This window comes from Cygnus olor, chromosome 1 (genome assembly GCF_009769625.2).
Source record: "Cygnus olor isolate bCygOlo1 chromosome 1, bCygOlo1.pri.v2, whole genome shotgun sequence".
NCBI lineage: Eukaryota > Metazoa > Chordata > Aves > Anseriformes > Anatidae > Cygnus > Cygnus olor.
Genome location: NC_049169.1, coordinates 133,414,051 through 133,428,402, shown reverse-complemented (window position 1 = coordinate 133,428,402; position 14,352 = coordinate 133,414,051). Strand labels below are relative to the sequence as shown.

General features: G+C 38.8%; 1 protein-coding gene across 1 annotated transcript in view; it reads left to right on the top strand.

Moving 5' to 3' along the window:
- The window catches only part of STS (steroid sulfatase), a 109,596-nt gene extending 96,743 nt beyond the window's left edge, over positions 1-12,853 (top strand). Inside the window, 1 exon segment of the mRNA XM_040534159.1 lies at positions 9,526-12,853. Coding sequence (XP_040390093.1) covers positions 9,526-9,908 — 383 coding nt within the window. The 3' untranslated portion in view covers positions 9,909-12,853.
- Positions 12,854-14,352: the final 1,499 nt, after the last annotated feature.

Genomic DNA, 14,352 nt, shown 5'->3' with positions numbered 1-14,352 from the left:
TGCTGCACTGACCTTGGGGGCTGCAGGGCTGGTTCTCACTCCTCGCTCTCCCAGCTGCTGTTGTGCAGCAGTTTTTTTTTTTCCTTCTTTTTTTCTGCTCTCCTAGAGGCCCACCCAGCGTTGCTCCCTGGCTCAGCTCTGGCCAGTGGTGGGTCCCTTTTGGAGCTGGCTGGATCTGGCTCTGATCTGACATGAGGCAGCTGTTGGGCTCTGCTCACAGAGACCACCCCTGCAGCCCACCTGCTACCAAGCCCTTGCAACATCAACCTAATACAGGGGAAAAATGAATTAGATTTTTTCCTTTAAAAAAAAAAAAACTGTATTTAATATTTATATTATTTCTATTCATAATGAGAGCATAAACCTAACTTTTCTGCTTGCAAAGGTGTACTTTTTGGAACAAGTCTTTTTTCTGTAGCTTGTGTTTGGTTTCTGAGAATGAGGAATCCCAGGCTAGATACCTAGCTGTGCCACTAGAAATTTCAGTATCTCAGTTTCTTTTTCATCACGTTAAAGAGATGCTGTTCACTTTTAGTAATTATGCATTATTTCTGTTTTTAAATAACATAATTAAAGTAAAAGTAAATTTAAAGTTTTACCGAAGTGAAAATTAATTTATTTTCCAATGATTCTGAGTTCTGGCTAGGCCAATGCTAATCAGAAATACTTTTGGACTTATTCATGTCTTTTTTTTTTCTTTTTTTTTTTTTTGCATGAAGTTTTTGAAGTTTCTATGATTTTTAAAACACTTCAGTTTCTTGCACAACAAGTGCTTAAAATGTGAAAATTTGACCTGCGAGTTAATACAAACTCTTAAGAGGCGGGGACAATAAAGGAATATTGGGGAAATACAATATCCAAAACAAACTATTTCAAATCATGTTGAAAGTATGGTTGCATAGGCTTGATATGAAAAGAATTGTTTTAAGAGACTTAACTAGACCAGACTCTAAAAATGAGCTATTCTCTTTTTCTCTCTTTTTCTTTTTCTTTTTCTTTATACTTCCCTTTCTCCTTGTTTAAATTACAAACTAAGGAGGAGGAATGGTTGCAGCTTGGAAAGCACGAGCCAAACCTTCTGTACACCAATCCAGTGAACCATTCCTCATGAAAAAAAAAAAAAAAATCTCAGAATTACAGACTTTGATTATTTGATTACTTTATGTGACTGAACAGAGTTCACTCACCAGAATGATTTTATATTAATTGATCGACAGAGCTGAAGTAACCTGTCCTCAAAATAATTCTGAGCTCTCTGCATTTAACTCCTATATAATATGTTATTAAAATGAATTCATTCCATTTACAGGCCCAGGAGACCCTTCTTTCATCTTGTTTTTAATAGCAAGGATATTTTAGCAAATTATACCACTTCAGAAGGGTAAAGCCTGCTTTTCACTATGCCACATGTCTGCCTTTCTTATTCTGGGAAGTAGGAGAGGGTCAAGGTTGTTTACCTTTTCCATCACTTATAGTCATCTGGAGAACAGTTGAAGCTCTCTGCATCCATTTGCACACTGCCAAGGACAAGAAAATATTCCCATTGCTTTCCTAAAACCAGGCTTCTCTTCAAACTCAAGCATTCATGCTGACTGTAGAGCTGTGAAATGAGGTTTGACTTTTGCAGAGAAGTCCACACTGGCTGACTGCTGAATTTCTCTGAAAAATCTTAATCTTGAACATTTCCATATGAAAACAGGTAATAGACAGCTTCTAGAAATTTTTATAGGAATAAATGTATATAATAGTCCCTGCTGGTTGTCTTTAACAGAATATCTTGTGGTTTTGGTGTTTAGATTTAATTCAGGATTTTTGGTGACGGAGAGGGTCAACTGCATTTATTGTACATGCGCTCAGTAATCATATTATTTTGCACAGATTTCTAGTAGGCATCTGTTTTCCATTCCCTAAATGCAGGCTCATAACAAGCTTAGTCAAACAGGTTTACATTTTTCTTTGACCCTTTTCTTTCTATTTAAAGATTAAACTCATTATCAATTTTCAGATTAATGATTTGGAATATTTCTGTGCATTCTGTGTATCAAAGGTTTTTTAGATATCCAAATTTTTAAAGATTTTTAAAAATGTCTGGAGAGAGACATCTATGAAGAAATTCTTGGAGATGGTTTTGTTTAGTTCAAACTTGTTTGAAAATATTTGCAGTAGTTGCTTAGAATTTCCTTTACATCTTTGTCTCGTGTGTTTGACTCAGTATCAGGAAAATAGCTGTCTGAATCTTGCATATCTGTTCATTTCAATCAAGATGATTGCATCCACTTTATGTCAGAGAGGAGTGATTGTCCTCAATTTATTTTCTATTAACAAAATGCATTTTTTTGAAGGACAGAAAGGACAAAAGGCAAAACACCATTCTGAATAGATTTCTCTTTAATTTTTGTCATCCTTGGCAAAGTGGCTATGCTTTGTTACATTCTTAAGTGTGTTACACTCTTGTTTCTCAGCTATGTCTATTACTGACTCCAGTGGAAAACCAGTACATGCAAATCACCACTCTTTTTCTCAGAAACAATGAAACAGACCACTAATTTTGTTAGTGCCAACATTATCTTCTGTCTTCAGCATGACATCAACTACTGTTTAGATGAATTGAAAATTATATGGACAATTCAACAAGTGAATAGACCCTTGAACCAAATTTTTATCAAGTGTCAAGATTATATGCATCAGATTACTATGGGTGGAATCCTTTTTTCTTTCCAGGGCAAAATGTATTCTTCAGTGTTCCTCTACCAACTAGGACTTCCAAATATGAGGTATGATATTGCATTCACACTTCCTTTTTTAGCAACATAATTTCTGTGCCCATTTGGGAGTTTCTTTAACAAGTGAAAAAACCTCTATAAATGATCTGTCATTCTTTCTGAAGATGATAACGAAGACTTCAGGAAGATAATTCTTTGTAAGCTTCTACCATTCAGCTAATAATCTTGACTCAGAACAGAATTCAGTGGACCCTGTGTAGTGGGTTTACATGGCAAGGTTTTGGTAGCAGGGGGCCATAGGGGTGGCTTCTGTGAGAAGAATCTAGAAGCTGCCCCATGTTTGGTAAGGGCCCCACTGCTGACCAGAGCTGAGCCAATAAGTGATGTTGCTTTGCGCCTCTGTGAGAGCATATTTAAGACAGGGGAAAAAAAACGCTGCGACTCACAGCAGCTGGGAGAGTGAGAGGAGTGAGGAACAGCCTTGCAGGCACCAAGGTCAGTGAAGAAGGAGGGGGAGAGGTGCTCCAGGCGCCACAGCAGAAGTCCCCTGCGGCCTGTGGTGAGGACCGTGGTGAAGCAGGCTGTCCCCCTGCAGCCCATGGAGTACCACGGTGGAGCAGGGTTCCACGCTGCAGCCCGTGGAGGAGACCACGGTGGAGCAGGTAGACCTGCACCGACGGAGACTGTGGCCTGTGGAAGACCCCTGCCAGAGCAGATTCCGGGCCGGACCTGTAGCCCAGGGAGAGGAGACCACGCAGGAGCAGGTGACCTGGCAGGAGCTGCTGCCCATGGGGGATCCAGGTTGGAGCAGTTTGCTCCTGAGGGATGGACCCCATGGTACGGACCCATATCTGGAGCAGTTCTTGAAGAGCTGCTGCCTGTGGGCAGCCCACGCCGGATCAGTTCACCAAGGACTGCATCCCGTGGGAGGGACCCCACAGCACAGGGGATGAGAGTGACGGAGAAGGAGTGGCGGAGAAGAAGCGCTATAGACAGACCATAACCCCCATTCCCCTGTTCCCCTGCGCCTCTTGGAGGGAGGAGGTGGAAGAGGGTGGATGGGGGGGAGAAGGTGCTTTTGGTTTCTCTCCTTTGTTTCTTGCTTCTCTAGCTTGTTAGTAATAGGCAATAAATCTTACTATCTCCCTATGCTGAGTCTGTTTTGCCCATCACAATAATTACTGCGTGATCTCCTCGTCCTTATCTCAACCCTTGAGACCTTTTCATCATATTTTCTCCCCATTCCTCTTTCAGGAGGGGGAGTGAGAGAGCAGTTGTGGTGGAGCTCGGCCGCACACCCGAGTAAAACCACCACACGCTGGTTCCACTGAATAGGACAGCACTTGCTCACCGGCTCATTCAAGAATTCACTCGTGACTTGGCTTCATTTCATCAGTCTGAGCATGGGTTTACCGTGTCTTGTATTATTGCTCCAGTAATGTTCAGTATGATTATTAGTTGTCTACCACTGTGCAATCCTTTCAGATTTAGTGGATACTTAGCATTGCAGTTTCTATCCTTAAGATTTTAAAATCACCACTGTTAATGTGTAGGGTTTTTTTCATGTTTTTACCACAAATACTTTATGTTCTGCACAGTTCTTTATGCAAGCCTTTTCTATCAACAACCAATTCTTATAAATTAACATTATGTCTTTGATTATCACTCAGTTATTTTCCACCTACACTGGGACATAATGTGCTGTCTTTTAACTGATGTAACAATGTAACATTGTAAGATACCCAGATACAAGTATCTAAAAATTAAAAAAATCACTGAAAGAGTAAAATTACAAAATTTTGAACAAAAATAGCAGATTTTTATTAGCTGTTTGAGGAATGCACATATTCATAAAAATAATACGTTTTCTTTATAGTAACCAAATAGTAGTCTCCATATGACATACATAGTTCTACAAGAACTTAGCAACCAAAATCTTGTTAAAATTGTTAAATATTTGAAGAGCTGAATAAATACACGTGATATCTACCTTATATAAGATTAGTAGAGAATCTTGCACTTCTAAATTACTCTAAAGATATAAAAAGCAGGAAGAAAGGAATCAATCTAGCAGTAACAACAGTTATCTGAAGAATATCGTTTTCAAGTGAGTTGCGACTTTCATCTGTTACTCTGTAGAAATGTTGAAGAGCCGCCTTAAGATAGAACGTGAGAGCTCACCATGGCTACAGAGCACACAAAATGCAGGAAAAGTCTGTGGGCAATTTACATTTGTATGTAGCACTATGCCCAAAGGGTTATGCTCAAGTGCCTCTGAAGTCAAGGAGAGACCAGCTCCCCAATTTACAGTGAAGAACAGACTTGTTTAACTTGTCCTTCTCTTGAAAGATGAAACAAAATAATATGAACAAAGGCAATGACAATATTGGCAAACCTAGATCTATCTGTTGCAGATTAAATACAGTAAAAATAATGTTCAGGGAATAACACAGCAATAGCTTCTATTCACTTCAAGAAGTCCTTATCAGAAAATAGGATATAGCCATCAGTTATTAAGCACAGTGCTACTACTATAACAGAAATGACATCCATATCCAGTGTGTCACGTCATCTTAGAAATATATCTTACTGAGAGCTTTTATTTAATCTTATGGCTGCTACCTGTCTGTTGGAACTGTGGTTGTCTGTATGAGTCTGAGAGGATAAATAGATCCTACAGATAAATAGATAAAACAGAAGAGCAGTCTGTTTAGGAGATCAAACTCTTAGCAATTGTGTTCATACCAGGCTTACTTGAACTAATTGCAACCTATTTTAATTTGAGACTGTTTATATGTACACTTTCTGTGGCTTTTATTTTTCTACATGTGCAAAGTGGTATTTGGAGGGCTGAATAGGTGAAATTGTTGGGCAATTCACTGAGCTGGAGAACTGCAGGAAAATATAGATGCTGAATAAAGTAGCTGTGAAACACTGGGACAGGGTCTCAGTGGGTTCTGCAGACTTTGGGCTTGCCTGTTGTGTTTTGGAAGTGATCTGATATACTGACTGCGGGGGAGCCCTGACAATTTTACTACTAGGTTCACTGAAGAAGAGAGATATCTTTATATGAAAAGAGAGTTTACTATCCAGATGGTTTGCAGAACAAAGGCATTGTTAATTACTGAGAGATTAATTTGATCCTTGTAGTTAGCCCTCTGCCAAAATGAGATTCTATATCAGCTGAGAGATACTGGGAGAGAACTCTCCCTTTTTAATATCCAGCCTTACACAGCTCATCAGCTTTACCGATTAGAAGTCTGACAGCTCTTTATGTATCGTAGTATATTACACTGGATGCTTCACAGCCACAGCGACTGACAGATATGCTTTAGTTTTTATAATGCTTAGGAAATGGGTGGTTAAAATCTGCTCTGGTGTTCCTCCAGCACCACATGAAGTTCCAGACCCTCTGAAGCATCGCTGGAGTGCAACAGATGATCATTGCACACTAACAGCTTTGCTCTCCCAGAGCTCAGTGGTTTGCATAGTATAAGCTTGATTTACATAGCAGCACAGCTGATAACCATCAGCTCTTGGAAAAACTAGCAATGCAGTTCAGACATGATATGATGTCACACACATGGCTGTCTCAAACCCCACACATGTTTTTTGCAACATGACAAATGCTCTCGATGTAAGCAAACCTGAAGAAATCTTTATTCTGCAGGGGAATCATAGAATCGCTCAGGTTGGAAGGATCAACCTGATCATCCAGTTCCAACCGCCCTGCCATGGGCAGGGATGCCACCCACTAGATCAGGTTGCCCAGGGCCTCATCTAACCTGGTCTTGGAACAAAAATCATGGTACAGTTTCCTCATTTTTTATTTTCCCCATATCTTTATACTTACCTATATGAGCTGCTTGTAATTCAGAATCCCCATGCAGAATTTATATTGCTGTGTGCAAGCCCTTGAAATGGCCCTGTGCTACAATGTCCAATACCAAAAAAAATTGGCTGAAAATTTCTTTTCAATGTCATTCAGCAGAAGTGTACAATCAAAGATAGATGTATGATAAGACAGCCTGACCTCAGAGTTCTCATGTGCATGGCCTTACTGGAATTTCTTTTAGTTGACATTTTAATAGCTATATATTTTTTTCTGCTCTTCTAACAAGGTGTTATAGTGCTCTGAACTGAATTTTCAGATGGGGTAAATATTGTATGGTCTACAGAGGCACACAGAGAACTGATTAATAATGCCCTTTGGCTTTTTCTGTTCTTCATTGTCCAACTTGGCAATTAAACAATTTAAAGAGCCTGAAGAAATGCTTAGTATAGAATCATATACCTTCCCAGAATGTAAATTTTAAATCTCAATAATTGAGAGGCGTATTTCTGCTCTGGGCAGTGTTCTGTGCCTAAGTTCAAAGAAATTTGAGGGGGAGCTTTAGATTTTGTTTGTTCATTTTAATTCTGAGAAAACAGCAAAGAATTCAAATATCAAACCAATATTTTAAAATGTTATTGGAGAAGGAGATGAGGAATGCTCCCGTCCTGTTCTTTCCCGTCCTGTCCCCTCCTCCACAGTATGACTGAGCCATTGCTGCTGTTGCAGCCAGAGCCCTCGGTGCCTTTTAAAGCTTGTCATGTCCTATTGTCTGTGCCAGCAGGGTGCTCTCTGCCTTTAGAGCTGCTTCCTCTGTGCTGACTCCTGAGCAGCATTCACAGGTTTCTCCCAGTCTGTGTATGATAACAGTCACTGTTGGCCCTGATTTAAGTGCAGACTAAGTGAACTGGAAGTCTCCAGATTCAGTCATTGAATTGGTTCCTAAAGGTAAAGTTCCTTACAGTGTGAAAAATGCTGTGGTATAGAAGAAGCTGTAAAGAATCATAGAATCACAGAATCACAGAACAGCTTGGGTTGGAAGGGGCCTTAAAGATCACCCAGTTCCAACTCCCCTGCTGTAGGCAGGGACGCCACCCACTAGATCAGGTTTCCCAGAGCCTCGTCCAACCTGGTCTTGAACACTTCCAGGGGTGGGGCATCAACAGCTTCTCTGGGCAGCCTGTGCCAGTGCCTCACCACCCTATGAGTAAAGAATTTCCTCCTAACATCTAATCTAAATCTCCTCTCTTTTAGTTTAAAACCATTCCCCCTTATCCTGTCACTATCTACCCAAGCAAAAAGTTGTTCTCCTTTTTTATAAGTCCCCTTTAAGTACTCAAAGGTCGCTATAAAGTCTCCCCAGTGCCTTCTCTTCTCCAGGCTGAACATCCCCAGCTCTCTCAGCCTTTTGTCATAGGAGAGGTGCTCCAGCCCTCTGATTATCTTCACAGCCCACTGTCTTTTAAAGTCATGCCATAGACAGGAACTGCAACCTGTGACTCTTTAATCCACTGAGATGTTTCTTTCTTTAAACCTGTTTTTATCTTTAAACATTGACTATGATTTAGTTACAGCAAGTCATGTAACAGTTCATCTGTCCCCTTGCAACATTTTCTAGTGCCTTCCATTCTGGTGAATTGGTGAATTGATTAATGAGTATTGATTACTGCAGTGCATATAAATTCTTGACAGGTTGTTACTAGAGTAACAAGCTTTCTGTAGACTTAACAATATTCAACAGAATACCGAAAAGAGTTTTTCCCCAGTTTAAAAAGGTGATACAAAAATGGTTTCAGCAATAGGGCGCTTAGCAAAGTAAATTACTGATATCTATTTGTGATATCTGTATACACTCAAATGGACAGGTAGTCAGACATTGTAGCCCTCAGCTGTTTACTATCCTGCCTTTGTTAATAATAAAGTACAGATTTTGTTCCTGATTAATCACTCCCTGGTTTTCTTCTGGAGAACTGTATGCTTCCTTGACTGGGAAGGACTGTGTGCTTCCCTGGAAATGCCTGTCTGTTCCTGTCTGCCCTGCCCGTCTGTTCTGTCATGCTCGAGGAAAATAATAGCCATTTCTTGCTTAATTCTTTCTTAAGTATTTGCGGGTTCTCCAGGGTGCCTTCTGTTCAAGAGTGCTTCTTGAAGGAATGGACTGATATCTGCTAGTTCTTTATCCAGGAATTTATTAGTATTTCAAATAGTGAAAATAGTGAATAAAGTTACACTATTGCAGAAAGTTCAATGTCTATACACAGCAAATTAAGCTAAGTGAAAATGACCTATCTGGAAGATGTTTGGTTCCCATGTTACAAAGCCAAGGTTCACCTAAGAATTGAGCTACTGTAATAGCTTTTTTTTTTTTTTTTTTTGAAAAAAAGTCATCTAGAGGCCTAAGACATGAATTTAGGATCCATTATACCAGTTCATGTCATCACATTTAATAAAATGAGAATCTCTGTCTTAACGTGTTTGGGGAGTATGCGTATGGCAGAGGGTAATGGGATAATGCAACAGGGAGATGAAGGGAGAAAAAGATAAAAATGAAATTATTTTTATTAGCAAAATGAGAAGCATTCATAGCTCAATCATGTCTGGATGTAGTCAAGTGAAAAAGATAAATTTTAATATGTCTAAAAGAAGACAGTGCAATGTCTTAGTAAATATTTATGCAGATCTTAGTACTGTTTACTTAAAAAAGTGTTCTTTTAAGACTTCTTTTATTTAGTTCATTAGAATTCTTCCGAGGGAATTAAATAATTATTATAATTTCATAAATATATGTAGCATGAAAATCACCATGTTTTGCTTAATTTTGTTTTGCTCATTCAGTATGTTGTGGTTTGTGTACAGATAGAGGTTGTACCAAAAGACTGATGTCCTGTGGTATAAATTAGAGTTTTGTAAGATAAGGGGACTTTCAGTTGGTCATATTATCATTGACTGTTTTGTATTTGTAAACTGCAGGTGAGTCTGTCTGGAAAGTCTTCTTCTTCACTCCAAACTTCAGTCCTGAAGACTCTAATGGTTGCTACGATTCTCATGTTTGCTTTTGCCATGGAGGATTCATCACACGCCATGATCCCCCACTGCTCTTCGATCTCTCCAGAGACCCTGAAGAGAAAGTGCCACTGACTCCAAAAACAGAGAGCCGGTTCTATGAAATACTCAGGGTCATACAGCTAGCAGTAGCTAGCCACACCAGATCACTGCAAGCTGTCCCTGACCAGCTCTCTTGGGACAACCTTCTCTGGAAGCCATGGCTTCAGCCATGTTGCTCATCTCTCTTTCAGTCTTGCTACTGTGACTATGAGTCAGAAGACAGCCTGCTGGAGGTGCATTCTGGATAAACAAGCTGCAGTTCCCTTTCAGAAACTGGAACAAGGAGAATGTCTAGGTAGTTCACTTGAACCACTGCACAAAGCCTTTAGAAGTCTTTGTTATGTAGGATGAACTGTCTTTAATACAGTGTTGCGGTAGAATTTCAGTCAAGAAAATGTGCCAAGAGAAGGAGAGCAAGACACATCTTTTCTGACTTAATAATACAAGAAATGGTATGGAGCATATGCTGCTGCCCTTATCTACAAATGTATGTATTTTCTAGATTAGATTATTTTCTAGATATTCAGCTTCAGCTTTGTTTTTACACACTGAGGAATTCACCTGTTGTTTCTGTCAATTATAACCACTAAGTGCACACTTTTCTGTCCTTTTCAGTAAGTACTATTCACTGCTATTAGGATATTTCACCAAAAAATACAAATAGAGAGATAATGCTGGAGAAGTCCATCTGTGACTATAATTTGATAACTGACAGATAGGTAAAGAACAGATTTGTAGCAGCATCTCTATCAAAAAGCATCAATGATATGAAATAATAAACAGTGCCAAAAATCTAACACTGCATGCGCCATAAAAGTATAGAGAGCTATATAGTAGAAGACCTTGGTCCGCATTAAAATGGTGCTCTCTAACTAGCACCCTACTGCATGACATCAACCTTTGTTTAGAAGAGAAACCACTTCAGGTGCACCAGGTGTGTCCTTGAGTGTGTACTATAACTCTTCAGAAATACACGCAGGCCAAATTCATACCCAAGAAAGAAAGAAAGAAAGAAAGAAAGAAGGAAGGAAAGAAGGAAAGAAAAGAAAAAAGAGAAAAAAAAAAAGAAAAAAAAAAGAAAAAAAAAGGAAATCATAAATTATTTAATCCCTGATCTAGACAAACCATTATATTCATAACCCAGTTGCTAAAAGGAAAGATTTGGTCCATACCTAATATCTGAGTTTCAAATTCATACTATAATATAAAGGCACTATTTACATACCATACCTGTTCTTCTACTGATGAGTGCAGTGTGCATCACAGATAAATAACATTTGGTCTTGCTTTAAATATTTTTGCTGTTGTTTAAGCTCTCTGGATAGGATCTACCATTTTCTGACAATAAACTTGGGCTTGAACATTTAAATTTTCTCAAAGCCAGATATACCAGTCTCTTGAGTTCTTAGCAAGGCCTTGGGAAATCTACAATACTTCAGGGCTAATTTCTGTATCCGTTTTTATCTGCATCTTATTCGGTCACATTTTCTATCCACTCTATAGCCAGGCAAACAGTTTTATTTGGCAGATTGTACCAGTGGAGAACATACCAGCAAAATACTAAAACAATTTGATGCCTGATAATAGAAGGTGACTTGCTCCTTATTAGAGAACACTGGTTAATTCCAACATTTTAATGTATTACAGTCTGTTTGGTGGTATTACCAAAGCATTAATGCAAAAGAGATCTCAGCTGATAATAATGCAGCAGCTTCAGTCAGCTGACATTAAGGTTGTGACCCAGTTGTTGGGAGCTGTTGAAGCCTGTCCTATAAAAATAAATTGTGGTATAAGGTATATTTCTCCCTCTGTAAAATCTATCCTTTTTTTGATTTTTCTGTTGCAGTTTCCTATCTTGGGAAATGTACTCTTTCCTTGAAGGCCTATTTTTGATGTTTCACCTTGTGTTTATGATTGTATATGCTCTGTGAGCTCTCTGTAGGTAGCAAAATCCTATGTGTGCTGATGAAGTTAGTCAGTTCAGGTATTTCGCCAATAGCCTCTCAGGACTGTTTATATTGTATCTGGAAAGCTGTCAGATGGCCATTCATGCAGCATAATTGCCTCCCTCCTTTATTTAATCACTGAATATACAATATAAATTTAGGAAGAAAGATCCCTGCAGTTTAAATGCAAGTACTTCTCTGCAGCGTTCACAGCAGGATCCACACATCCCAAACTCCTTGTCCCTACCATGTAGCCCAAGAGCCTCTTGGTGCTGACCCCTCCGTGCCTGCCCTGCAGCTGGTGGGCAGCCCAACCTTCAGCCAGGGTGCACAGAGGGCAGTGGGGTGGAGGATGCTCTCTCTGGGTGCCACAGCTCTCCTGTGGCTTATGCAGCCTTTGCAAGCAAATACTCCTGCTGAATCATATGGACAGAAATGTTATGTATTAGCTATGCAGCAGTAACTCTTACAAGCTGTTGTTGGGTCTGTTTTGTTCCCACTGTTGTTAGGCTGTGACCTTAACAAGGACCTCAATTTATATTGTTAAGGACATCCACACCTACTTCTTTTCATCAGGAAGATGCTATGTTAGTATTATACCTTTACTTTCTGCAGGTGTGAGAATTGTTTGTTCTCTTAACACAGCAGCTGATCTCTGCTGCCTGACTGAGGTACAAAAAATGACCATTTTTCTTCTGCTCTGTTTGCTTCTTGACTGAATAGAGTCTTTCTTTTATACCCTCATTGGGTTTTGGTGATATCTCTCCAGTACTCTTTCTTAAAACCTCCACACCCCTCAAACATTTTTCTAACTATTTCTTTGCCTTTAAGTCCTCCAACTTGTATGTCGTGTTGATCACAATGGCTGTTTTGCCCTAATCAATCTGAAAGTAAAAAGTGGTCTTTCTGAAAAGGTGTGATTTTTAGAACTCCTTTATGCTGCTAACCTTCTACTTATTTAATATGTAACAAGATTAACTGTGAATTATAAAATCTAAGAAATTAAAGCACATACAAAGAACTCTGAATAATAAAAGTTATTTCTTGTTTGTGCCACAAGCTTCATATTTACCAAAGTCTAATTTAATACAGCATTTAATATTTTGACATAAGCAATAAAATCTGAACTCCATTTTTACAATTGTTCCTTCAAGAAAGATTCTATTAAGAATAGGACAGTATTTTTCATTTTCTATGGCAATGCTATTTCATTTAATGCCTAAAATAAACCTTCCCTGTATTGCAAATGTATTATATTTTCAAGTACTGTACCTTCTGTTCTGGAGATAGCATGTCAGATCATAGTAATTAAAATAGTCTTGTTTATCTGCAAGATAAAATGAGAAACACAGCATACCATTTTTATAATTACATTGCCTGTTCTAACAAGAAGGTTTTGTTTTTCACAACATTACTGATGGGATACTCATGAATCACAATTTATTAACAAGGAAGGTTCAAGGAGAATGTGCTTCTGTTGTACTTTGAGACTGGTTTTCAATCTACCATTTAACTAGGACTGATATTTTAACATGGTGCCTGATGGTAGAGTACATCAGTTTAAAGTGGGAGTTCAGCTTCAGAGGAAAGTGTATTCCTCTAGAGAATTATTTAACAGTATCACATCCTAGTTTATCACAGAGTCCCTCTATGGCACAGAGCAAGTCATTTAACTGTGTTTCTCGAGTCCTTATCTGTGCCTAAAGGAGGATAACAGTATTTCTCTAACTGTTGGGAATACTGAAAGAACAAAAAGTGCTAAAAGTGTTGAGCTGGTAAAGGTGCACTTTCTAGTCAGTAAGTCACCCTCTCTACAATATGTGCAGTTTAAGAGATAGAAAACTAGTCTGTATAAAGATAATACTTAACTTCAGGTTTGCAAGTAGGCTGTGTGCTCACTGTTTAACACATGTGGGGTCAGGGCCTGGAGCAGAGAGAGGAGATGGCTAAAAAAGATGTGCATTGTGGATTCAGGGAAAGATATTAGTCTCATCTTTCTAATTATGCTTATTCTCAGTCTTTCCTCTTTTAGCAGACATAGGAGACCATATGGAATTATTTTAATATTTCTCCCTTGTTGACGGAATGTCACAGGTTCTTGGCTCTTAAAAATGGAGATGTCCTGACTTGCCTCAAATTATTGTGTCAAGAAAAAAAAAAAAAAAAAAAAAAAGGAAATAGCTTTTGGAGAGAGGTGTCAGCTTGTCAGCTCACTGAAATCCAACTGAAAGTTTGCAGAGATCTTAGTGAATATGGTCCATATCCTTCACAGCTCAGTGAGAATCATCACTTGCCAGCAAGAGCTTATCTCACATTGTAGTAATGTGAGATCTGGGTGTTCAGATGTGTGGACAATGTAGAAAATTTCACTTGAGATGTCATCTAATATAGGGAAAAAATGGAGAAAGAAAGAAAAGGAGGGCAAGCATAGCTGCAAGAATGCAATGTTCTAATGTCATTTATGCTAACATATCTTACCCAACTATTTTATCAAATGAGAGAGTATGATTGCTAAGGCATCTAATACATTGGTTACACTTTGTTCAGCTGTTTCCATTAGGTGACATATATTAAATTTTTTTTTTAAACTTACATTAGGACATGATAATTCTGTATGTAAAACAGACACTTGCATCTTCATCATTTCTCTGTCCTCTGGCATTACCTGGACACCATTTGAAATACGTTATCAGGATCTCACTTTCAAGAAGAGTCCTTCCTGGATGAGTGCACTGCAAACAGAGAG